Genomic DNA, 20,902 nt, shown 5'->3' on the forward strand with positions numbered 1-20,902 from the left:
TTTCCTTGGCTATCTGTGCAAGTCCACGGAGAAGTCTGTTGCTTCTCGGTGCACCTTCAGACTGTCCTAATGGCCCCCGAAACCCCGCGAAGGCTGAGCTCTGTCCTGGACTCAGCTGGAGGTGCACAGTCAGCTGCAGTGCAACTTCTTCAGCAGTGAGCAGCTTGATTACATGGCATTTCCTTGGGTAAGGGAGAGGAACATGGGCGAAAGGACCCAGTAGCCATTGGAGATGTAAAATTAAAATGAAATTTGGTCATTTTAATAAATATATATCAAGGAAATTTCACTTTACTACAACACCACATTAGTATACAAGCATCTAATATTTAAGCTTAAAACATCAAGTGTTTTATCAAATATTGGAAAAGAGCAGACATTACTAGACTATCTGGGTTAACACAAGAAAAATCAGGTTTTTTAAAAAATTGGTCCTTGTGGACAAATGTCTAAATGACGATCCTACTCATACACTGTATGAATGAGATCTATATTTAATATTATTATTATTAATAAAAAAGCCTCTGTCTTGGAGAAATCAGGTGGGACTTATACTTCATTTGTCATTCTTCACAATGATAACCCTTACAAACTTATCGGTTCCAACTCACCTGACTGCATAAAGGTTATCATTGATCTCTGTCCTACTCTCCTTGTGGTCACTTTGGCTGGGAAGGTGGGGGCAGCTTTTTCCTGTGACCACTGGGCTTAATCATCGAAACCGTCCAATTTGCAAACGAGACTGTGGGGTGCACGCACTATCCAAAATAGCCATGGCCCAGGAAGACCCAGGCCAAACCCATGAAACCCAGAGCAGGTCTCTGACCCAGAGACCTGGCTGACTCCAGCACCAAGCTGGGGCAGCCCACGGGGGTGGCCCTCTTGGGGACCCTTGTGCCCTGCACCAAGCTGGCTGCTCCCCCAGCAGAGGTGAATTTCGCCCTTTGGACAAGAATCAAGTGGAGAAGATGTCTCTTGAGTGCATGATGCTGTGGGAACAGACAGCTATTATGAGTCAGCCGTGGCTTGGATGTGGCTGTTTTACCAAGCACATCCTGCCAGTTGTTACAGGGACTGTGGGAACCAATTAATTTGGTGGATCTAATACTCACAATACTCTCGGTCCAACCTGGCTGATGTCTTCTGGGCATTTTAAACAGCACATTTTTGCAAACGGTCTACCTAGGGATGACTAAATGTTGTCCTTAGCCACTGAAATCTCAGCTCATTTCTCCAAAATGTTCTTTTTTAAAATTAAACTCCTTACATTCATTCAGATAAAATTGTGTTTATCACCACATTATTGATTAACATTGTGCTTTTTGCTTTCTTTTCTTGTCTTTTTTAAATCAACGGCAAAAGTCATAGAAAACTCCCGCATGCTTTTGCAATCTAAAGGAGAGAAATTATGCGAAACAGAATAAAGTATAAAACATGCCACTGGTTCATGAACTTCATTATACGAAGAGGGAAAAAAAAGAGCCCCAGCAACAGACAGTTGCCATAGAAACACTCAAGCATCGAATGCTTGTTTACAAGAGACATCTCTCTATTGTTTCTTCAATCCCTTCCGAAGGATGGCAAATCAAAAAGCAATTGAGCATCAAAAAGGAAGAACAGAGATGTTTGAATAGGAAGTTGAACTCAGTACTTCAAAGGTTAAAGGTTTCTAATAATATTGATCCACCCTGTGGGTTGGGTGGGTTTTTTTTTCTCTCTGTTTAGGTTAAATCCCTGCTGTATCACTGATTCATACTTAATTTTCACGCTGGCAAAAATTAAGACAAAAAGTAAGGCACCAAAAAAAAAACCTGCCCTGTATAAACAACAAGCCTCATTAGTTATTACAGCCGAGGTGAAAACATGCAAGTACTTGAGCTGCATGTGTTGTTTCTGGTTAAGATCCCATAAACAGGTTATTTCTTTATGCAATGTCCTATTTTGTCAGTTGAACAAGACGTTGAATCCAGGAATTCAAAAGTATCAGTACAAAAGATAAGGATGGTTTACTCCCAGTCCACGAAGACAGTCCTTTGTCAGAACAAATACTGAGTTATGAGGCGCACATCACCCTTGCTGGTAGTATCAATTTGTTTACCAGACTTCTAATTCCTTGGTAAACATAACAGAGGTTCTTCTTAATTAATGGCAGACTTCTTGGGGGCGGGGATATATAAAACGATATGTTTTCCCCATCTGGCTGATTGGTATTTTCAGTAATGAAACCTACACCATAGCTGTACAGACTATAGTGCTAAGCAGTAACGCAACTGCGTTCTTTATGAAGTCTCCGTATTTATAAATAGCCCGCTGATGGAGATCATAGAGATGCTTTACGCAATCTGCTCGCCAGTCATTTGAGACTATACATAACGTTTGTGGCATGATTGTTTCGTTTGTAGAAAACTATAAAAAATCCATTCAAAATAAAAATTTGATAGACAAATGAACATGCTGCGCATGCTTCAACAGAGCAAGAAAGATGCCTCATATTTTACTTCCTTTGCTGCAGCACATTTTATTACTTGGTAGAGATTCCTTTTTCCTTAAGGATTTTTTCCAAGATTCACTTACGGTGCTCTTGTCATTACATCCAGTCTCAAAATAGTCATAAAATTTGCCTTTACATTCGAGAGCATGGGTGCCTCTTACAGGTTCACAGTTTAGGGCGATGCCCTCTCGCTCGGGTTCATTACCTCCTTTATCGTCATTAAATTTTGCCTTTTCCTGATTACTGTAAGACCTGGTATTAGTGATGAATATTTCATTAGCAGGTATCTGGTCATCACTCCTGTAGGAAGGGGCACTGCCAATGTCATAATCCACCTGCTGGGAACAGCTTGGCAAAGAAATGGAGGGGGGGGAGGAGGAGGAAGAGGAGGAGGAGGAGGAAGAGGAAGAGGAGGAAGTATTTTCTGCACTAGCATTAACAGAGTAGGGTAGATTTAAATAGTGACTGCCACACTCTTGATAGAAGCAGCATGTGTGGAGCTTCTCATACTCTTCCTTTGCCATCCGAAGGCGTTTTCTGTATGGACAGTCCTGAGGCACAAACCACTCTTGTGGCGAGGTGCCACTGAAGGAGCAGGCGGAGAAGCACCAGTTGTTCTGCATGATGATCTCTCCGTGGATTCTCTTCATTAGATTGTTGATGAGGACGGATCTCCGCAGGTAGACTTCAGGATCATCAATGAATTTCAGCTTTTCCAAAGACATGTAAAGAATATGGGCCCGCTCCTCAAACACGGAGATTGTCTGAAAATGCAAGACAGAAGATACAGAACTGAAGGCAACCGGTTTTGTTCCAAGCAAGAAGAAAGAAAATGAAGCAAAGTATTCCCCCTGTGCCACTAGTTATTCTCTTTCTAAGGCGCCAAAATCTGGCTTTTCATTTTGCACCCCCATGTAGCCGGGGACCCGCTTTTGCTTGGCCACAGCATTCACCCAGGTTTAGGAGGTGAGGAGCTGAGCACTACACCACAGAGGCAACTGCAGGGCACGAAGCCGGAATGGCAGAGTAAAATCCAGACGCACAGATCTGGCTCTGTTGGCATGTGGGGTTAGAACATAAAATTGTTGTGCAGTTTTGCTCCAGTGATAGCTAGGAGCTTTTTGATGTAAATGGAGCCAATTCCATCGCCCCCGTGGGGCTTCTACAAAGCTCTAAAGCAAAGCGAAGGTCCCCTCCTGAAGCCTCAAAGTTTGCAAGACACAGCCAGCAGCCATCACCTCACACAGCAAGTGTCCAAGCATTTCATCCACTGCCAGGGGAAGAGGCCCTCCAGCGAGGAGGTCTCCATTTGCCAAGCTCCCTTACACTGCTCTTGTGTATGAAAGCACATGCAGGGAGGGAGGCAGGGAGAAACCCATCTCAAAGCATCACAGCATCTGGAGAGCAGCTGTTGGCCTGTGTACTACACCCTGTGCTCTACAGGACCGGTGGGAACGCAGATAGGCAGGGACAAGGTCAGGAAACGGAGAGAGGATAGGGATTTGCAGAAATCCTGGCTGGACGCCCATAGATTTGTTCTCCCTTCCATGGTCCTTCCAGGGCTCCCTTTCTCAGCACTGGCAGCACGAGCAGGTTACTGCCCCCGGGAGGCCCCAGATTCTGTGCTGTAATCGCTACCCTGGGAATCAAAATAAGAGAGGGGGCAATGCATGCTACTGTAAGCACTATTAACTGATTTTCATTTTTAGTAAGAATTTGGTTTGCGTAGGAGGAGAGCAGCACAGCACAAAGAGAGACTGCTCTAAATCCCCCCCATCTGTGGCTTGATCATTCTTCCCTTTCCCACATGGTTACAGCATTTTTGCAGAGTGGAAGTCGTAGCTATGAGGACTGAAAGAGCTTAAAGCACAGCTGCTTTTCACATCCATTCAGCTCTCCCCAGCCCTCTAGCTCTTTCCACAGCCTGGTCCTGTCTGCAGGGCTTAGAAGCAGCACAGTGCCTCGTAAAAACAAAAATTGGCCGTCTTTTCATGTGAGTTCACAGCTGAAGCTCTTCTTTGTTAGAGAGAGTAATTTTCTATAATAAATGACTCATTTTAAATTATATTAAGCCTATAGGTTAATTTGCGTCCTTTATACCTGCTGCAGCAACAGTCAGTGAAGCCATAAAAGCCTGGAGCAAACCAGTAAGCCTTGAACTGTGATCCTTCTGGAGATACAACCCGGAGGGCCACCAGTAGGAACAAGTTGTCAAAGGCTTTCTACTACAGATGTTTGCCAGCAACCCTCCAGAGAGACGCTCTAGGCCCTACAGTCTCACACTCGCTATGGGACAAGTAATGTCAGAACATAACTCTTTCTTTACTGGACAGCAGAGGTATAAAAAAGTGTATAAGAAATTCAAAGAAACTTGGTGGGCATCCTCCCTGCCCCAGAGCTCAGCACTGCAAAGCAGAGAATGTATTTGTGCCAAACGGAAGAAACGGGTGACCCAGGGCTTGTGACATGGTACACCTCTACAACAGCACAAAACAATGTTGAGGACAGGTCTGTTTTACCAATACCTCTACAACTGGCTTTTATGCTGTAAGAAAGGGATAACCAACTATTCTTCCCCTTTGCAAGGGAAATAGTCACTGATACAAAAATCCAACTATCTAGCCAAGAAAAAAAAAACAACCAACAACTGGCTGAAATCAGAGAGTGATGTGACATGTGGGAGACACACTCACTAACCAGAGCTCATTTCTCAACACCCTCAGTGCTATTTATTCATTGCTCTGGCAACAGACCAGACACCTTCTGGAATTAACGGTGGGGCAGTTTTTCACCTCCCTGGTCAGGTACTTATTCCCAGCCAACACTATTTGCAGCTGAAAATTCCTTTGGCTACTCTTAAGGTACTTGGGAAGCGAGCTCAGTGTTCCTGCTCGTTCCTCCTCTGCGGAAATCCCTCCAGGGAAATAGGATCCCACTGGGCAGACCTCCCTGCCCAGTGTCCCAGGTAGGGATGAGGCACTCAGCATTCCTTGCACCTTAGGCGTCTGCCTCTGCCACACAGGTAACGATCACCTCTGAACTCGCACCACATCTTGACCTGTTCTAGCTTTCTGTCTCGGGGGCCCTGGTGGCACTGTTGCCTACCATAAGCTGTGCTTTAATCAGATTATACTGTATCCTCTCCATTACCAATACTATGTGGGTAGCACTGGGCTGCCACAGGCCGGGTACGATCCAGCAAGGTATAGATGGTGTCTCAAGGCACAGACTATCCTTAAGCGCATCACCCCAGGTGTTCCATCCCTTACAGGACTGAGCCCTTAATGAACGAGAGCGTAAAATCACTCGTAAAAACCCCTTAGATTTCAATTTATGTATTCACTGGCCTGGGAAATGTTTGCTCTAATCCCTCCCCTGCCAGCTTTCATTTAAAAAAATACTCTTTCATTTACTAATCTGTCCTTTTGGAGTTATTAGCTTTTTAATAAACAGGATTAAATACTGAAGCAGCTCGCACTCACTTTCCAAGTCCTGTCTTTCTGGAGGATCTGTAACCCATTTGGGGTACATGGAACCTATTACTGTTTTCTCCCCTGGAAAGAGTTTTGAACGAGGTGGGGGGCGGGGGGGAAATCATAGGCCCTTTTTATTTATATTCTTCCTCTCTGCTGTTTGAATGTTGTTACGGAGCTGTTTCTGTAAGCATGTTCTAAAAACTAACTAAGGACAAAAAAATCTGGAGGGAAAAAAAAAAGTTATTCTCAGTGTTTCCATTTACAGTTGTTATAAATGAAGAAATGCCTCTGCTTCTTAAGCAATTTGATGACAATAAAACAATAAATGCGAACAAGTGACAACTATTTGTTTCTGCGCAAACAGCTGGATCATGCTCCTAATTTCAGCCGAGTATTTCAGCCTTCTGGAAATGGGTCAATCGAGTGTTACTAAGCATCTGAAACTCGGAGTAAAAATAATGACTATGAGAAAACATACTTTATGTGTACAGCTGCTGAGTGGTGGATGAAAATCCTCTTCTTCCACATATTTCCTTTTAAAGTATGTGATCTTGGAAGTTGTTACAGGATTTGAAATTCCCCTGTAATGTGATCCTGCGGGTAATAAATCAGATATGACAAATGACATGCGGTTTGCCGGAGGTTCTCCAAACAAAATACTTTTCATTTCCCGTCGCGCTACGGGAGAACTCCACCGCATATTTTCACATTGGTTCGCAGCCACCAGAAAGGAGCCCCCACCTGACGGGCACGCTCCGCGCCGGCCCGGGCAGCCGAGGGCGAGTCACCGGGCGGCGCGGGGAGCGGCTGCGCCCCCAGGGCGCTCGGCTTCGGCAAAACTTTCGCTCCGGCACCGGGCGGCGGGCACCGGGCGGCAGCCTCCCGCGGCGCGTCCCCCGCCCCGGCTGCTGCGGCGCCCGGTGACCCCCGCGCACCTGCGGCCGCCCGGGCCGGCCCGCGGGAGCGCCCCCGCCCTCGGCCCGCGCCCCCGCCGCCGTCCCGCCGCCCCCATCGGCGCGGTGCCTACCTGCGGCGGGGGGCCCGGCGGCCGGCGGGGCGGCGGGGCCGGGGCGGCCGCAGCAGGGCGGCTCCCAGAGGGCGCGGTAGGCGGCGAGGTCGGCGGCTCCCTCGGCGGCGATGGGGCGGCCGAGCCGCTGCATGGGCAGCACCAGGGTCATCGCGGGCGCCAGCACCTGGAAGCGAAGCAGCGCGGTGAGCGCCCGGCACCCCGCCGCCCCCCCGCCCCGCCGCTCGGTGGCCCCGCGGCGTCGCACCGCTGTGGACGCGCACATAGCAAATACCCGCGGATACGTCTGGCACGGGCACACTCTCCCCCGCTTTCCTTCTTACGGCAGGAAAATGACCGGAGCCCTCTCCCACAAAGGGCGCGGGGTCCTCGGCCACGGGAGTTGCTGCGCGCCCCCCCGCCCCGCTCCCGCCGGCCCCCGCCCCCCGGCCCCGCTCCCGCCGGCCCCCGGCCCCGCTCACACACCGGCACGGATCCGCTCACTCGCTTCCCATTTTCTGCCGGCGGTGTTGGCACGGCGCGCTCGGCACCGACGGCCCTGCGAGCCTGTGTGCCTGCGTGTGCCTGCGGTGCGTGTCTCCGTGTGTGTGCGCGCCGCGGGGCGTGCGAGTGCGTGTGTGTGTGTGTGTGTGTGTGTGCGAGAGAGCGCGCCCAGCAGTTAGGGATCGCGTTTCTTTCTTCTTTCTTCCCTCCCAAACGAAGCAGACAGCAGAGACTTAGGTAGTTGTTTCCACTAGCCCCGATCGGACTGAACTGGATCTGCCTCCAGTCAAAACACTGCGAGACTAAGACAGAAAATTGGCTCCGGTTTCAAGCCGTGAGTTGCAGTCCCACCGGAGCCAAGCACAACATCGGCGGAGCGGACGGAATATTAAGCAGGAGCGGGGACTGGAGGGCCAGCGCCAGGCTGCGAGCTGCCTCCTGCCGCGCCAGCAGGCGGGAGGGGAGGGGAGGGAAGGGAGCAAACTTTCCGCGAGGGGCTAGGGATGAGTTCATAGTCACCTATTTCTTGGCAGAGGAGCGCCGAACAATGCGCCCAGACGCGGCCCGGCCCCTCCCTCTCCTTCCTCCTCCTCCTCCTCCTCCTCTCTCGAAGAAAGCGGGCTGTAGTTCCCCTCGGAGGAAGACGAGGGCCCGGGCGAGCAGCGGGAAGGAGGGGCCGCAGGTGGGCAGGTGGAATTTCAGCAATTGTTTGTGTTAGCAGCTGAGCGCTCTCGAACAAGAGGAAAAAATAAACCGCAGCAGAAGAGGGAGGAAAAATAAATCATTCACATCTGCCAGTTGTTTTCTTAAATCCTGGAAGAATTCACAAGGCTGCTACTTTATTGAGCAACGGGCTTCCAGCATGTGCTAACTTTCTGTTCCAGAGATGCCTGCACGCGTAGGTCTGCCCTGCGCTCCTCACTGGGGCAGAAGAGGGGAGACGAAGGGGATACCAGCTGAAATCCCCAAGCAGCTGGCCTGTGAAGGCCGCCAGACCTCACCGCCATTGCACCGCAGGGTGCCTAAACCCCTTGCTCAGAATCAACCGACCGATCACGTGCTGCATGTGGCTCTCAGTCATTTTCTTGCAGTAGCCCATTAATGCCACCTTCGTTTTCCTGGGCAAAGAGACAATGACATGGGGGATGGCAAGCCGCTAGACTGGCCCTCTGGAAGTTATCCCTGCCACAGACAATATATATTATTTATTCCCCACACCTCTTTGTTACCAGTGGAATACTGACACATGGAAAGACTGCTCAAAACAACACGTGGGTCAGTCTGCTGACCTAAGAGCAGGGCCAAAAAGTGGCCCAAGCACCAGCTAAAAAGGCATATATATTGTAGCTGAAAAGATTACGCTGTCATTAGAAAGCACCCATGGACTCTTCTCATTAATCTGCACTGAGGAATCACTCACAGGGAGACATCAATCTTCTCACGTTGGCATGATGTCAACACTCAGTGTTTGTCCTTAGAGAATAAGGGTTGGAAGAAACTCACTGCTGCTTTGGGAAAGTCAGGATTTCTTTGCCTGTAATGAATTCGACATCTCTTTGTGGAATTTTTTAATGAGAACTGGAGATTTTGACTGTGCTTTTTTTTTTTTTTTCCCATATTTCATCACAAATAGGTCTTTCTATGCTTAAGCAGAAATGGGAAGGAAGGAGAGAAAGAGGGAAGGAGGGAGGGAAGGAAGGAACGAACGGAGGAGGGAAGGAACGAACAGAGGAGGGAAGGAAAGAAGTGTTGGGATGCCTTCTGTACGGTGCTGCTGATTTATCTGGGAAAAAACCCGAGTTCTCTGGACCACCAGCAAAGTAAATGAACTGCTTCTGCTATTTACAACATGCAAAATTAATAGCGGCAGGCCAGTTAACTTCCATAAACAGCTACTGTCCATGCACATTCTCCGTGTTTCCAAACTGTATAAAAACCAGGCATAAATATTAGAGCTTCCCAAGGAAAAAACAAAACAAAACAACCAACCAGAAAACTAAAGCCCCAAACCAAGCTTGTAGGACACAGCATGCATTACAAAGCTGTATAGGTGGCACTCAGCTACATAATAAGCCTCATTTTGTAGCACAGGACTTGCTTCAGCACACAGAAGCTGAGAACCAGGCTTTTAAAAGGGCTTGTGGCTCTGGGCATGCTATTTGTTCCCGTTTGATTTTCAGAAGCACCGATTTCCAGCTGCTGTAAATGAGGGGGAAGGGAGCTGTGAGTACTCAGCACATGGGGAAAGTCAGCCTCCCTGAAGGTGGTTGGACATGGCAAAACTGAAAGCCTGAAGTATGAGGTGGTATTTACTGAAAAAGCGCTACCGGACCTAGCTTGACAAATAGGACCTCTGGCATTGCTCCTGAAGAGCCAACCTACTGTTTTTCCCCATTAAGGGTGGCAAAATCCACTCTCGAGTATCTTGCCAGAAGTCATGCAGCAAATCAGCGTCAGAGCCAGAAATAGAACCAGATCTCATCGTCCCCCAGCCGTAAGCCCAACCCATTTCTATTACATTATCGTATGCAATGGAGGGATTTCATCCAAAATCCCGTTTGTTTCAATGAGACTTTGCAGAACAGCACACGCATTGTTACATTTCCATTAACGCCACTGGAAATAAAGGATGAAAGATGTACATTTGAGTATACAATGCATTTACTATACAAAATTACAGCAAAAGGTTGACACTGAGGGCTGGATTCAATTTTGAAAAATCCATTTGGGAGCCTTGCGTGGCCTTCAGTGGCATGGAAGCCAGGCACAGTTTTTATTGAACCCAGCCCTCCATCCTTAGGCTACCACAATTTTTCCATTTTGTCAGCCAAATGCATGCGGTGTGAGGACACCCTGAGGCATCTATAGCAGCCTGAAGGTTAAAATGTCAAACTTTTTCCGTGTGCAGTTTTACACAGTAAGACTACTACTATACATTGCTACGCTACTCCATTTGCTGGGGTTTTCACTCACTATTCCTCCAGAGCCATTATGATGTTAATGAGAGAACTGTAATGATGCCATTCACGTTATAACAAGCCTGATGCGATGTCAGTGAAAAGGGCTCTTTATACAGTTCCAGAATGCCTCTAAAAACCCAAACTTAAATATAAAATGCTTGTGATGACAACAATGCTGCCGGTCTCACCAAGATCATTAAAGACAAGGGAATACACTTCAGATGGCTATTCCTTTCTTAACTCCTGGGTTTGTACCCAAGTATTGCAGTGGTTTCAGTCTTTATCGTATATTCGGGAGCGTTTCCATTGCATAACAACATGGCTTGAGGAAATCAGCGTTTCCTTACTGTACTATACCATTGTTAACATCTGGATTGCAGTGCTTAGAAAACAAAATTGCCGTCATTTTGGTAGCTGTTACCTTTCTGGCTTTATAGAAAATTCACACTGCAGAAGTGATCAGAAATCCCCGCGCACAGGCACTGCATGCAGGCTGTGCAGACCCACAGTCTGAGAAAGCAAGTGACAGCCAGAAGAAAGGGAAAGGCATAATCACATACCCAGACTAGTGAACATACATTAAAAACAACAAAAACCAACTATATCTCATGCAAACAATTCCAGCCTAACCTCATTGTATTTATGGTTGCTGCAACAAAAGTTTGGTATCACCAACTTAGCCGAGGGAGGCAGGGCATCCTGCGGGCAAAAGCGTCATGGAAGAGGGCATAAAGGCTCCCCTGGGAGCAGCAGATATGTGCCCGAGGATGCCAGCATCACTGGCGAAGGGAGCAGAGCCATGCAGTAGGGACAATGGTGGAGTGATGACAGCTAAGGCGGAGCTGAGACAACCTAGCATGTGAAAATAAAACACTAGATGCAGGCAAATAAGCAGGAAAGGCAGGAGGTGGATTGGCTCTGACCACAGCAGTGGATAGCGGAGAGGATGTTGGGAGCTTGTGTTTAAACAGATCAAATTGGCTGATATGTCACAAGTTCAAGGAGGAGGAAGTTACAGAGATGGGAGATAACAAGGGCCTTGATTAAAATGTTTATTGTCTGGATAGATATGTGTGGAGTTGTAGTAACATTATGAATGAAGCAGTGGAAACACTGGGGACACTGAATTGCAGCACACTCCGGCAGCCCTGTCACATTATGGGAAAGCAGAGTGGCAAAGACGATCCCTGCGCTTAGGACTCTGGAAGCTAGGCTGCCAGAAATGGAAAAGCTTCTAGAATTGGCCATGTTGGATTTAAACTGAAAATTTGACTTCCAAGAGGCAGGCCATGGGTTGGGAGCAGACAGAGAGATCTCCTCCTTCTCTGTTGACATAAAACTGCCAAGAAGAACTGCAGTATCCCATCGTGCCAGTGCAGAGAGGTCCCTGGCCTGTGGTGAGGTTGATGCAGAGCCACACACCGGAGACTGCAGGGAGGAGGCAGAGAGAAGAGGGGATGAGAACAGGTGGCAGCGAGACAGCGTGGGCCCCAGGCAGCGATGGCTTTATGTTCCTCCAGCTGCACCTCAGAAGCACATGTAACACTGTGTAACGTAAGCATGATAGAAGAACGAAAGGGTTAAGGCTGGCTGAAATAACTAGACTGGTAGAACAACAGGTCTGTGTGCCAACGGGGTCAATTCAGCTTTTCATCCTTTGGAGGTATAGATAAACTATAGACCTGCCAAGTCTAGTGTTTTTCCCTGTGTTTCTTGGCCCTCACTTCAGGGAATTTCAAGGAATGTACTGGTTTTTTCTTTTTGCTTTCTTTTTTTCCCCCCTTCTTTTTCTAGAGCTGGACTTACCATTTGGTGGAAAAGGAATTAACTTGATATGAGAAATTGATTTCTTTGTTAAGACACAGCCCTTCCTTGGAAGTGTTTCAAAGGTGTCTTGTTTAACTTCTGTCCTAATGTAGATTATACAACTCCAGATGCTTGAGTGTGTCTTTCTCAAGACAGAATTCCAAGCAAATATTTATCTAACTTTCCCAATTCCCACATGCTAATTTTTTTTTTTCTTTTCATATTTCTCACTTGAATCCTTCCCAGAAAGACTTTCTGAAGTTACTCTGTCCCAGTTTGTCAGAGTCCCCTGGTTTACTTTGCAGGCATTTTTCAGAGGAAAAAAAATGACAAAAAAAAAAATGTTCTTTTGAATTCTTAACAGTTGTGCTTTCTCCTGTTCTGGTTTCTATGAAGCAGAGCTAGAGAAGGTTTCTATAACTGACAGAAAAGAGATTTCCTCTTTTGTTTCTTTGTAGGTATATGTCACCTATCAGTACTCTTGGTAGCCTATATGCAATGGTGGTTCTAACAGTTAGAGCTTGCCCCAGAAATTATGCAAATCATGAATACAAGTAAATTTGCAGTCTTCTGGTTGTGTTTTTTTTTGTTTGTTTGGTTGGTTGGTTTTTTTCCCCCACAAGGCTCTGGCAGATATGAGAAAAGGTGGCATCAAGTTTAGTGCAGCCATCTCCTGAAGGCTGCTTTGCCTGCCTGCTCAGGGAGAACAATAAAGCCCCATGGTATTTATTTCAGTAAGCATAAATATTTTTTCCAGTGTTCTTAGCCAAAATGTCTCGCATGCTCTCAGCCTCCACCCTGCTGGTGGCTGCGTGGCCCTGCTAGACACATAAAGCTGTGTCCCAGATCCACTTAGCTCAGTGGGAGTTCAGTTTGCAAAACGTTTCAGTATCCTGAAGGTAAGAGGCGGTCCTATTGCTGCAAACTGTAACTGACAGCATTTCTGATTAGTTAACCTTTGTAACGGGTTTTGACACTGATTATGTGTTAGATGTTGTTATTGGGACTGAAGTCAGAGAGAAAAAGGTGTCCCAGCAGTCAGGAAGGGCTGAGAAAAAGCAAAGCCCTTCTGTTACAGGAGACTTCCCAAATCGCAAGGCACTTCTCGTCATTTGTTCTTTAAAAGGGACCAATTAAAACCGCTTCCCCACTTAACTTTCACTCTGGTGCAGCAGCACATGCATGTCACTGGCACCATAATTTAGATGGTTTATGGGGTTAATTATATTGCCTTCTTCACTTTTTGTCTGTTGAAGAAAGTAAACAAAACTAACAAAAAAGTGTTTTGGAACAAAGAGCAAGTTGTCTCCCACTTTGCTGTGTGCTACTTTCCACGAAGAATGAGAGCTATTATTATTCTTTTACAAGTTTCCTTCTAAGGGAAATAAACACCAAAGGTAGGATTCCAAGGAAATGACTCACAACTATTGGCAACAGGCTCCGAAAATTGGATCCAGTCTTTGCAAAAGCCTGTAGCAGAATACTAACCCCTCTTATTGCAAAATAAACTTTTCCCAGATGAGCTGCACATCAGCCCTGCGCATGTGTGCGCATGTGTGTGTGTGTTAGGAAGCGGAGACAGGAACAGAACCCATTTCTCACGTCTCCCCCTCTTCCCTCCAGGGCACCGCTTCTGATGCCATTTTTAGCTGGAAGCTGGAAATCTTTAATAACCGACTGAGTCATCCTCAGGAGAGGGAGGGAAAGGGATGTGCCTCACCTTGCCAAGCAGCGTGCTGCCAGCCGGCCGTCCCCACCCGCAGAGACCCCCAGGAGAGCCGGGCCCATTCACTGCAAGGATCTACAGGAGCTGGGAGGAACCTTTATCCTACCACTGTAAAAACGAGGGGCAGAGTGGGGATAGGATTATTTTTTTTTTTCCCCAGTCCCTTGACATCGCAATGAATTCAGCAGGGCAAGATCAGCTTCCAATAATCTGTTTTCAGTCACCCACTTACCCTTTCAGATGTGCAGAAGGTAACCATGCACCGTGACTCATATTTTATTTCTTAATCAGGAACCCCAGGAACCAGGAATGCAGACACTGAAAAATCAGACAGCTGAGCAAAATCAGTGTGGCAGGATTACCATCTGCAAACAGAACAATCTACTTTGCATATTTATTTCTCAGCTGTTTAAAATTTTGAGTCATAAATGCATATTCTGTATCACTTGTAATGCACATGTTCTAAAACGCTCGTGCTCTCATGTTGGTTTGGGGGGTTTGTTTGTTTGTTTTGTTTCTGACGATGTAAATCTGGTTAGACAAGAGCGACAAAAATTGCAAACCTTACACTGAATTCCTTTGTCGCTTGGTTCTACTTAGACAAGCCTTTTAAATGAAAGAAGCTGGTCTCCTTATTCATTTCCTTTGCAAATTCCTATTTAACCACTCCAAATCAAGATGAAACAAACAGGGATGCTGGTCCAGAGTCAGACTTTTTTTAGAAAGTCCCTTTACAGCGTGCCTAAAACCGATCGGCGGCCAAGTACCTACTTAAGACGCTAAAGGTTGCGTTAGTGGAAGTTTTGTGTCTGGTTCAAGGCCTCCAGCATTGCCAGGTAGTTTCTAAAGCCTGTAATTCACTAAGTACCCAACAGACACTTCTTCCAATAGGACCTCTGAGTAGGAACAGTGTTTATATAGACTGTCTGAGACATGCGAATTGTGCTGAACTCCAGCCATAGCTCAACCAGTTATAACCAGCTGTCTGGGTTGGGAAGAAAACCAGGATAAACCACTGTGGCGTTGCCTTCCCGAATCTGCTGGCAGGGTGGCACAGCAAGCTGGGAAGTAGGAGCTCCTCAGAGCCCACTTTGCTGCAGTGTTAACGGGTGAATTTCAATATTCCTAATTGCATGGCTGGTCATTTTCATAACATGAAGAAAGGATCGGCTGGGAAGTGGCGGCGGCTGGGGGGAAGGAGATGCAGAGGGATGAACACCAAGCCAAGGAAGAAGAGTGGAAAAAGGGAAGAAATTCAACAGGTAGCAGAGTATTATTTCTCCCCAGGATTTTCATCCTGTAATCTATGGACTTTGTGAAGAAGAAGAAATGACCTATGGGATCAATTCATTATGCTAGTCCATGATAGAAAACATTTAGTTATCTACAAGTCAAGAATCAGTGTAATCACTTTGGCTATGCCCTTCCTCAGCCTCTTGTGGTGCTCAGCTTTTCCCATTTTCCAGAAGCCCCCTGAGGCGGCTGCGTGAGGCCCGCCAGGATCTGGTCCCGCCTGGTGCTGTCGCTGCTCCCCTTCACTGCTCTGCAGAGACTGAACAAGGGGAATCAGCCCCGACCTGCTGCCAGGGTAGGGGCGCCTGCAGGGAGCACCTTCCTTGGCGGACTGAAGGACCGGTGGACTCAGGGGGAGGGGTCCAAAGCGGCAGTGCTCATGCCATCGCATCCAGCTGGGGAATAAGCCAGGCCAACCAGAGCGGTGATCCATGTCCCTTAGCTGCCCCCCGAGGTGGGCACCAGGCGGCCAGCCACCTCAGGGGTGCACAGGGCTATGGTGGATCTCCTCGCACCCCTCCTGGGAAGCCTGCGTGCTCGGTTACCTCCCTGAAATGCCCGTACAGCAACACGTGCAGCGTTGGGAACGGACAGGAGGAATGAGAGATCTGTGTGGCCGCAGGGCCACGACCTCATTGCAGTTACAGAGGTATGGTGGGATAGCGCACATGACTGGAATGCCATCGTGGATGGTTATGTAGATTTTAGGAAAGACAGGCCAGCAGGGAGAGGTGGTGGAGTCGCTCTCTGTGTAAGGGAGAACTGGAATGCATTGAGCTCTCCCAAGGGGTGGGTGCAGAATGAGTCAAGAGACGGTAAAGATTAAGGGGCAGGCCAATACTGGGGACACTGCTGTGGGTGTCTGCCACAGGCCACCTGGTCAGGAGGAGGAAGTCGATGAGGCCTCCTACAGGCAGCTGGAGGCGCCTCACGATCACAGGCCCTGCTTCTCATGGGGGACTTCAACCGCCCCGGTATCTGCTAGAAAGACAACAAAGCTAAGCACACACAGTCCAGAAGGCTCCTGAAAAGCATTGGTGATAACTTTTTGACATAGGTGGTGGAGGAACCGAGGCAAGGTGTGCTGCTTGACCTTGTACTCACAAACAAAGAATGGCTGGTTGGGGACATGAAGGTTGGGGCAGCCTTGGCTGCAGCAACTATGAGATGGTGGAGTTCAGGATCCTGCATGGAGGAAACAGGGCAATAAGTAGGACTGGAACCCTGGACTTCGGGAGAGCTAACTTTGGCCTCGTCGAGGACCTACTTGGAGGAATCCCATGGGTTAGGGCTCTGGAAGGGAGGGGAGTCCACGAGGCTAATATTCAAGCATCATTTCCTCTGAGCTCAAGATGGGTACATCCCTATGAGTAAGAAATCAAGCAAAGGGGGCAGAAGACCTGCCAGGATGAGCAAGGAGCTTCAGGCAAAACTCAAAGACAAGGTGAAAAAAGGTACAGACCATTTGGGAGGAATACAGGAACATTGTCAGAACATGCAAGGATGCAATGAGGAAGGCCAAGGTCCATTTGGAATTAAATCTGGTGAGGGAGGTCAAGGACAACAAGAAGGGCTTCTTCAAGTACATCAGCAGGAAAAGGGCGACTAGGGGAAACGTGGGCCCACTGCTGGATGAGGTGAGTGCCCTGGTGGCAAAGGACACCGAGAGGGGGGAGTTCCTAAATGCTGCCTTTGCTTCAGTCTTCACCACCAAGGCCAGCCCTCTGGTTTCCCAAATCCTGGAGGCAAGAGAGGAAGTCTGGAGAAAGGAAGGCTTTCCCCTGGTCAAGGAGGACCGTGTTAGACATCACTTTAGCAGACTTAACACCCACAAATCCATGGGCCCCGATGGGATGCACCCATGAGTGATGAGGGAGCTGGCAGATGTTATTGCCAAGCCTCTCTCCATCTTTGAAAGGCCATGGAGGACAGGAGTGGTGCCTAAGGACTGGAGCTCATGAGGCAACTGGGCAGCACAAATCACTGTAACCAGTAAGAGACTTTCAGCAGGAATGGACGAGTCATTCACGCCTGTGCTCTGAGGACATCTCCCCAAAGACAGGCTTTCTGGGCAGCGTCAGAAACTACAGTGCTAAGATAAAATGTCATATTTTGATGCAGAAATTCATATTTGAGTGATTCCCCCCATCCTTGAGACTGACACATTCAGATTGACTCTTACTAACGTGACTTTGTCCATTACTTTCTCAGTCTCCTTCTCTGCGTCCTTGTTTTCAGACTTCCACTTTTACGATCTATAAAGGCAAGCAAACAAAAAAAGATCAATTTTATCAAAATTTAAAAGATTTTTTTTATTTTTCAGTTTACAATGCAGACCCCAAAATATTAATTTTTTTAAAAATAAAACATTTCAAGTTCAGTTTTCATTTTACGACAGCCTATTGATTTAATAGCTAAGGAGAAAGTAATCTCTAAAACCAGGGCAAAGTAATACTTTATACATAAAATGTATGTGATGTACTTATATAAAATAATTATGCAACCAAGGAAAGGGGGGGGAGGGCGGCAGGGAAGAAATCTTGTACAGACAAAATTGAGGTGACAAAAGCAGCTGAGGTAATGAGAGTTAATATAAGCAGATCACAGACATTTATAAGAAAAGCATTCCTCTGCACAATTTGTCATTGGAAAAGCAGAGATGTAGATTTCCACTGTCATTGGGCCAATAATATTCTGCTAAGATGTGCATGCAATTACTTAACTGGTGCTACAGAAAGTGATTATTCCTTTTACTTGAATAGTAACGTACCAAACTTCAAGTTATTCTGAGAATTCATTTTTGTTTAGAGAACTGTTTTGAGGCGTATGTCCTTATCAAGGCTGGCTCTCCTAGCTCTCTGATCCACGCTAGTGGTTCTTCCTTTAGCACTGGAAGCTGTTTTTTATTAGCACTTCATTTTTCGGGAGTACTTTTACTGCCATGAGTAGGAACTATTTACAAGGATAGCACAGTTCAATGTGGGTGATGTTCCCAGGGACCAGGAAGGACCATGTGTCCTAGCGGAGTCTCCTGTGCGTGCTCCTGGCCAAAGGAGCAGGTAAGGGTGCGGAGAAGAGAAAACCACAGGTGTGTTCAAGCCAGAGCAACCCAGCTCTCCGCAGGAAATTCCCCCTCCTCTACCCAGAGGCAGCTTCAGGCTGAAGGAGCGCCAGGAACTAAATGCTGGGCCCAGCACTGATGAAGAGGATTTACTTTCCTCTACCACAGACCTCGGTAGTCTCTAACGTCCAGAAAGGTAGACAGTGTTGATGTGTGGGAGGAACGGCATTTTAAGAGCAGGATCTGGTGTGATGGCAATTACCCAAAGCTGTTCCTGCTTGCCTGCTCCAAAACCTCCGTGTAGCTACTGCACAGCTGTGTCAGCCCTCTTGTTTATCCATATGGCGTGTCCTGGACTACATCTAAGCTCTAGTGACTGGGGAGATGCCTGAGCTAAGTCCTATGAAGTTTTCTGACTGTTGTGAGTAATAGCTGGGGACACGCAATTGCTTTAAACAAATCTGTGCAGCAATACTCATAATTTCAATGGAATACACTATTCCCCAAATTTCAAAAAACAGGAAGAGGACGATATTGGGAAGCACTTGTATATTCCTTTGTATTTTCACATTGTGTACACTATATTGATACTCGCTCCCGTGCCCATATCCATCTTCACCTTCATCTCCAGGAGCAATAGCAAGGACACTGTATAACCAGTCTTTCTCAAGCATGAACTCTGGAGCTGAACATGACTTTTTTTTTTTTTTTTTTAAGGAGAGGGATTTTTAAACCTCACTATCAGTTCATCCACCAAACCACCAAGAAAAACTGAATAACTCTCACCTTCAGTTCAATTATTCAGTTAATTCATTTTTGTCATTGCAATGAAATTGCAATATGAACTCTAAAATAAAATTTAGATCTCACGTTAAATCCCTGAAGTATTTTTTTGCTCCAGCTTAGCTGCTGTTCCACGATAATGAATTAAAGACTCACTTCCTTCCCATGTCTACTTCTGCTTGATGTATTTCTGTTCATCCTCTCTCTCAGTTACACAAGCTTTCTGCTTTTCACAAAAGGAGAAAATACTTTCCTCTCCCCACTTCCAAGGACCAGACTGTGCCAGCCCAGCTCCCATTGAACAGTTCCTCAAAGCTTACCTTACTCCATGAACAGTTCCACTGAATGCCTGAATAAAGCTGGCAGAACCTGGCCCCAAGAAGAACAATCCCATCAGTCCAAAGAGCAAAACAAGCCTGCAGCAACATCGCAGGGTACAGCTCCGAGAGGCACCAGCCCAGCTTGAGGACAGACAGAAGCAAGGTGCCAAGTTTGTGTTACAGTCTGGAAGAAGTTTGCGTAAGGTTACTGGAGGATTACGCAGAACTGGAGGGGTGATTCGCTTCTGATAGTCTGCTCGAGCAACTTACTGTTATGAGCTAGGGAAATACACCCCAGTTGTCTTTAATAGAAGTAACTCGCAACCTCTGAAGGATATATCATCTTAAAAAAGAAATCCCAACAGCTAAAAATCTGGATGCTGAGAAATGTACCATTCAATTACAAAGTAAATTATATGAGCCTCCTGTGTGTTGTTCTGCTCTCAGAAAGCATTAGCAGCTTCCTACTACTTTACAGTAATAACAGCAATTTCTTTACTTAGAGAAGCACAGTAAATCAGAAATAAAAGGTCCTCAAGAAAAATATATCTTGGCATCAATTCCTAATCAGAGGGGCACAAAAGGAGTTAAAAACCAGCAGAGCATAGCAAAGGATTGAGAAATAAATTGGTAGGAGAAATTATTCTGGGAGCCAGAGTGGGTCACAGTAAGTTAAACCGTTGACTGTGTTTGTTGTCTGAAATTATTCCAAAAGCAAAATTGTTCCAAGAGAGAAGGATAAATATCCCCGAGTAATCCAAACCAAAAATCAAATATAAAAGCAAGAATATTATTTAGTTGGATTCCAAGCCCATGTCATCTTGAAGGAAAAAAAAACCTCACCCAGGTTTTGCTCTCTATTTGTTTCTAAGTATGGAGGCTGAAGAGAAAAGCATTAGGGGAATGCGGGGAATTTCAGGGAGGGCACTAAAATTTTCTTACTCAGTTTACATACTGTGTATGTTTTCAAATATAGCTGATTTTGCCTCCCAAAATCTGATCTGGATAATACAGAACACTTACTGTGTTTCAAAGTATACTTGTACAAAGGAAGTAATCACTTCAATAGAAGCACAAAGTTAAATATATAAATTTGAACGCAGATTTTAGAACTGGGGTTCATTCTCAGGGCTGCTATACTCTGCAGCAGGGTACTGGTTAGCCTAAGTCTGAACCACCTGGTACCACTTTAGCAATTTCATACATAGGTGTAAACATGAAGGCTTTTAATAATTCCAGAGTATGTAATGACATTTGGTGTTTCAGGTCTTTCTATGTCTGTGTGCTAGGAACTACACACCCGCTGTGAAGTTAAAACCAGAAGTAAATGCATAGCTAAAGAAGGAGTAAACAATTATCTCTGCTAGTTTAGCAATAATTTAGCTTTAACAGATAGCATCACAAAACCTAAATGAATGGATTTGCTCTTTACTCATAATCATCAACGAAAGCAACCAAGCCAGTTACCTGCCATTG

The 20,902-nt window shown here is 46.5% G+C and overlaps 1 protein-coding gene across 2 annotated transcripts; it reads right to left on the bottom strand.

Annotated features, from left to right (window-relative positions):
- Positions 1-235: 235 nt before the first annotated feature.
- Positions 236-11,041, bottom strand: SERTAD4 (SERTA domain containing 4). Of its 2 annotated transcripts, XM_056357708.1 has the most exons (4): positions 7,460-11,041; positions 6,995-7,160; positions 6,446-6,561; positions 236-3,255 (listed from the first exon to the last, which is right to left on the bottom strand). In XM_056357708.1, exons 2-4 carry the CDS (start codon positions 7,143-7,145, stop codon positions 2,488-2,490), a joined length of 1,035 nt encoding a protein of 344 aa, XP_056213683.1. In that variant the 5' UTR covers positions 7,146-7,160; positions 7,460-11,041; the 3' UTR covers positions 236-2,487. The 2 variants fall into 2 exon arrangements, with proteins under 2 accessions (XP_056213683.1, XP_056213682.1); XM_056357707.1 differs by lacking the exon at positions 7,460-11,041 and having other exon boundaries at positions 6,995-7,417.
- Positions 11,042-20,902: the final 9,861 nt, after the last annotated feature.

The sequence above is a fragment of the Falco biarmicus genome, chromosome 12, assembly GCF_023638135.1.
Source record: "Falco biarmicus isolate bFalBia1 chromosome 12, bFalBia1.pri, whole genome shotgun sequence".
NCBI classification, from domain to species: Eukaryota; Metazoa; Chordata; class Aves; order Falconiformes; family Falconidae; genus Falco; species Falco biarmicus.

Excerpts from the sequence above, each read along its gene's own strand:
- SERTAD4 (XM_056357707.1), bottom strand. The coding sequence starts at position 7,259 with ATGTGCGCGTCCACAGCGGTGCGACGCCGCGGGGCCACCGAGCGGCGG. Across the intron at positions 6,562-6,994 it reads CGCCGGGCCCCCCGCCGCAG|GATCACATTACAGGGGAATT; the intron begins GTAGGCACCGCG and ends TATTACCCGCAG. Across the intron at positions 3,256-6,445 it reads TCAGCAGCTGTACACATAAA|ACAATCTCCGTGTTTGAGGA; the intron begins GTATGTTTTCTC and ends TTGCATTTTCAG.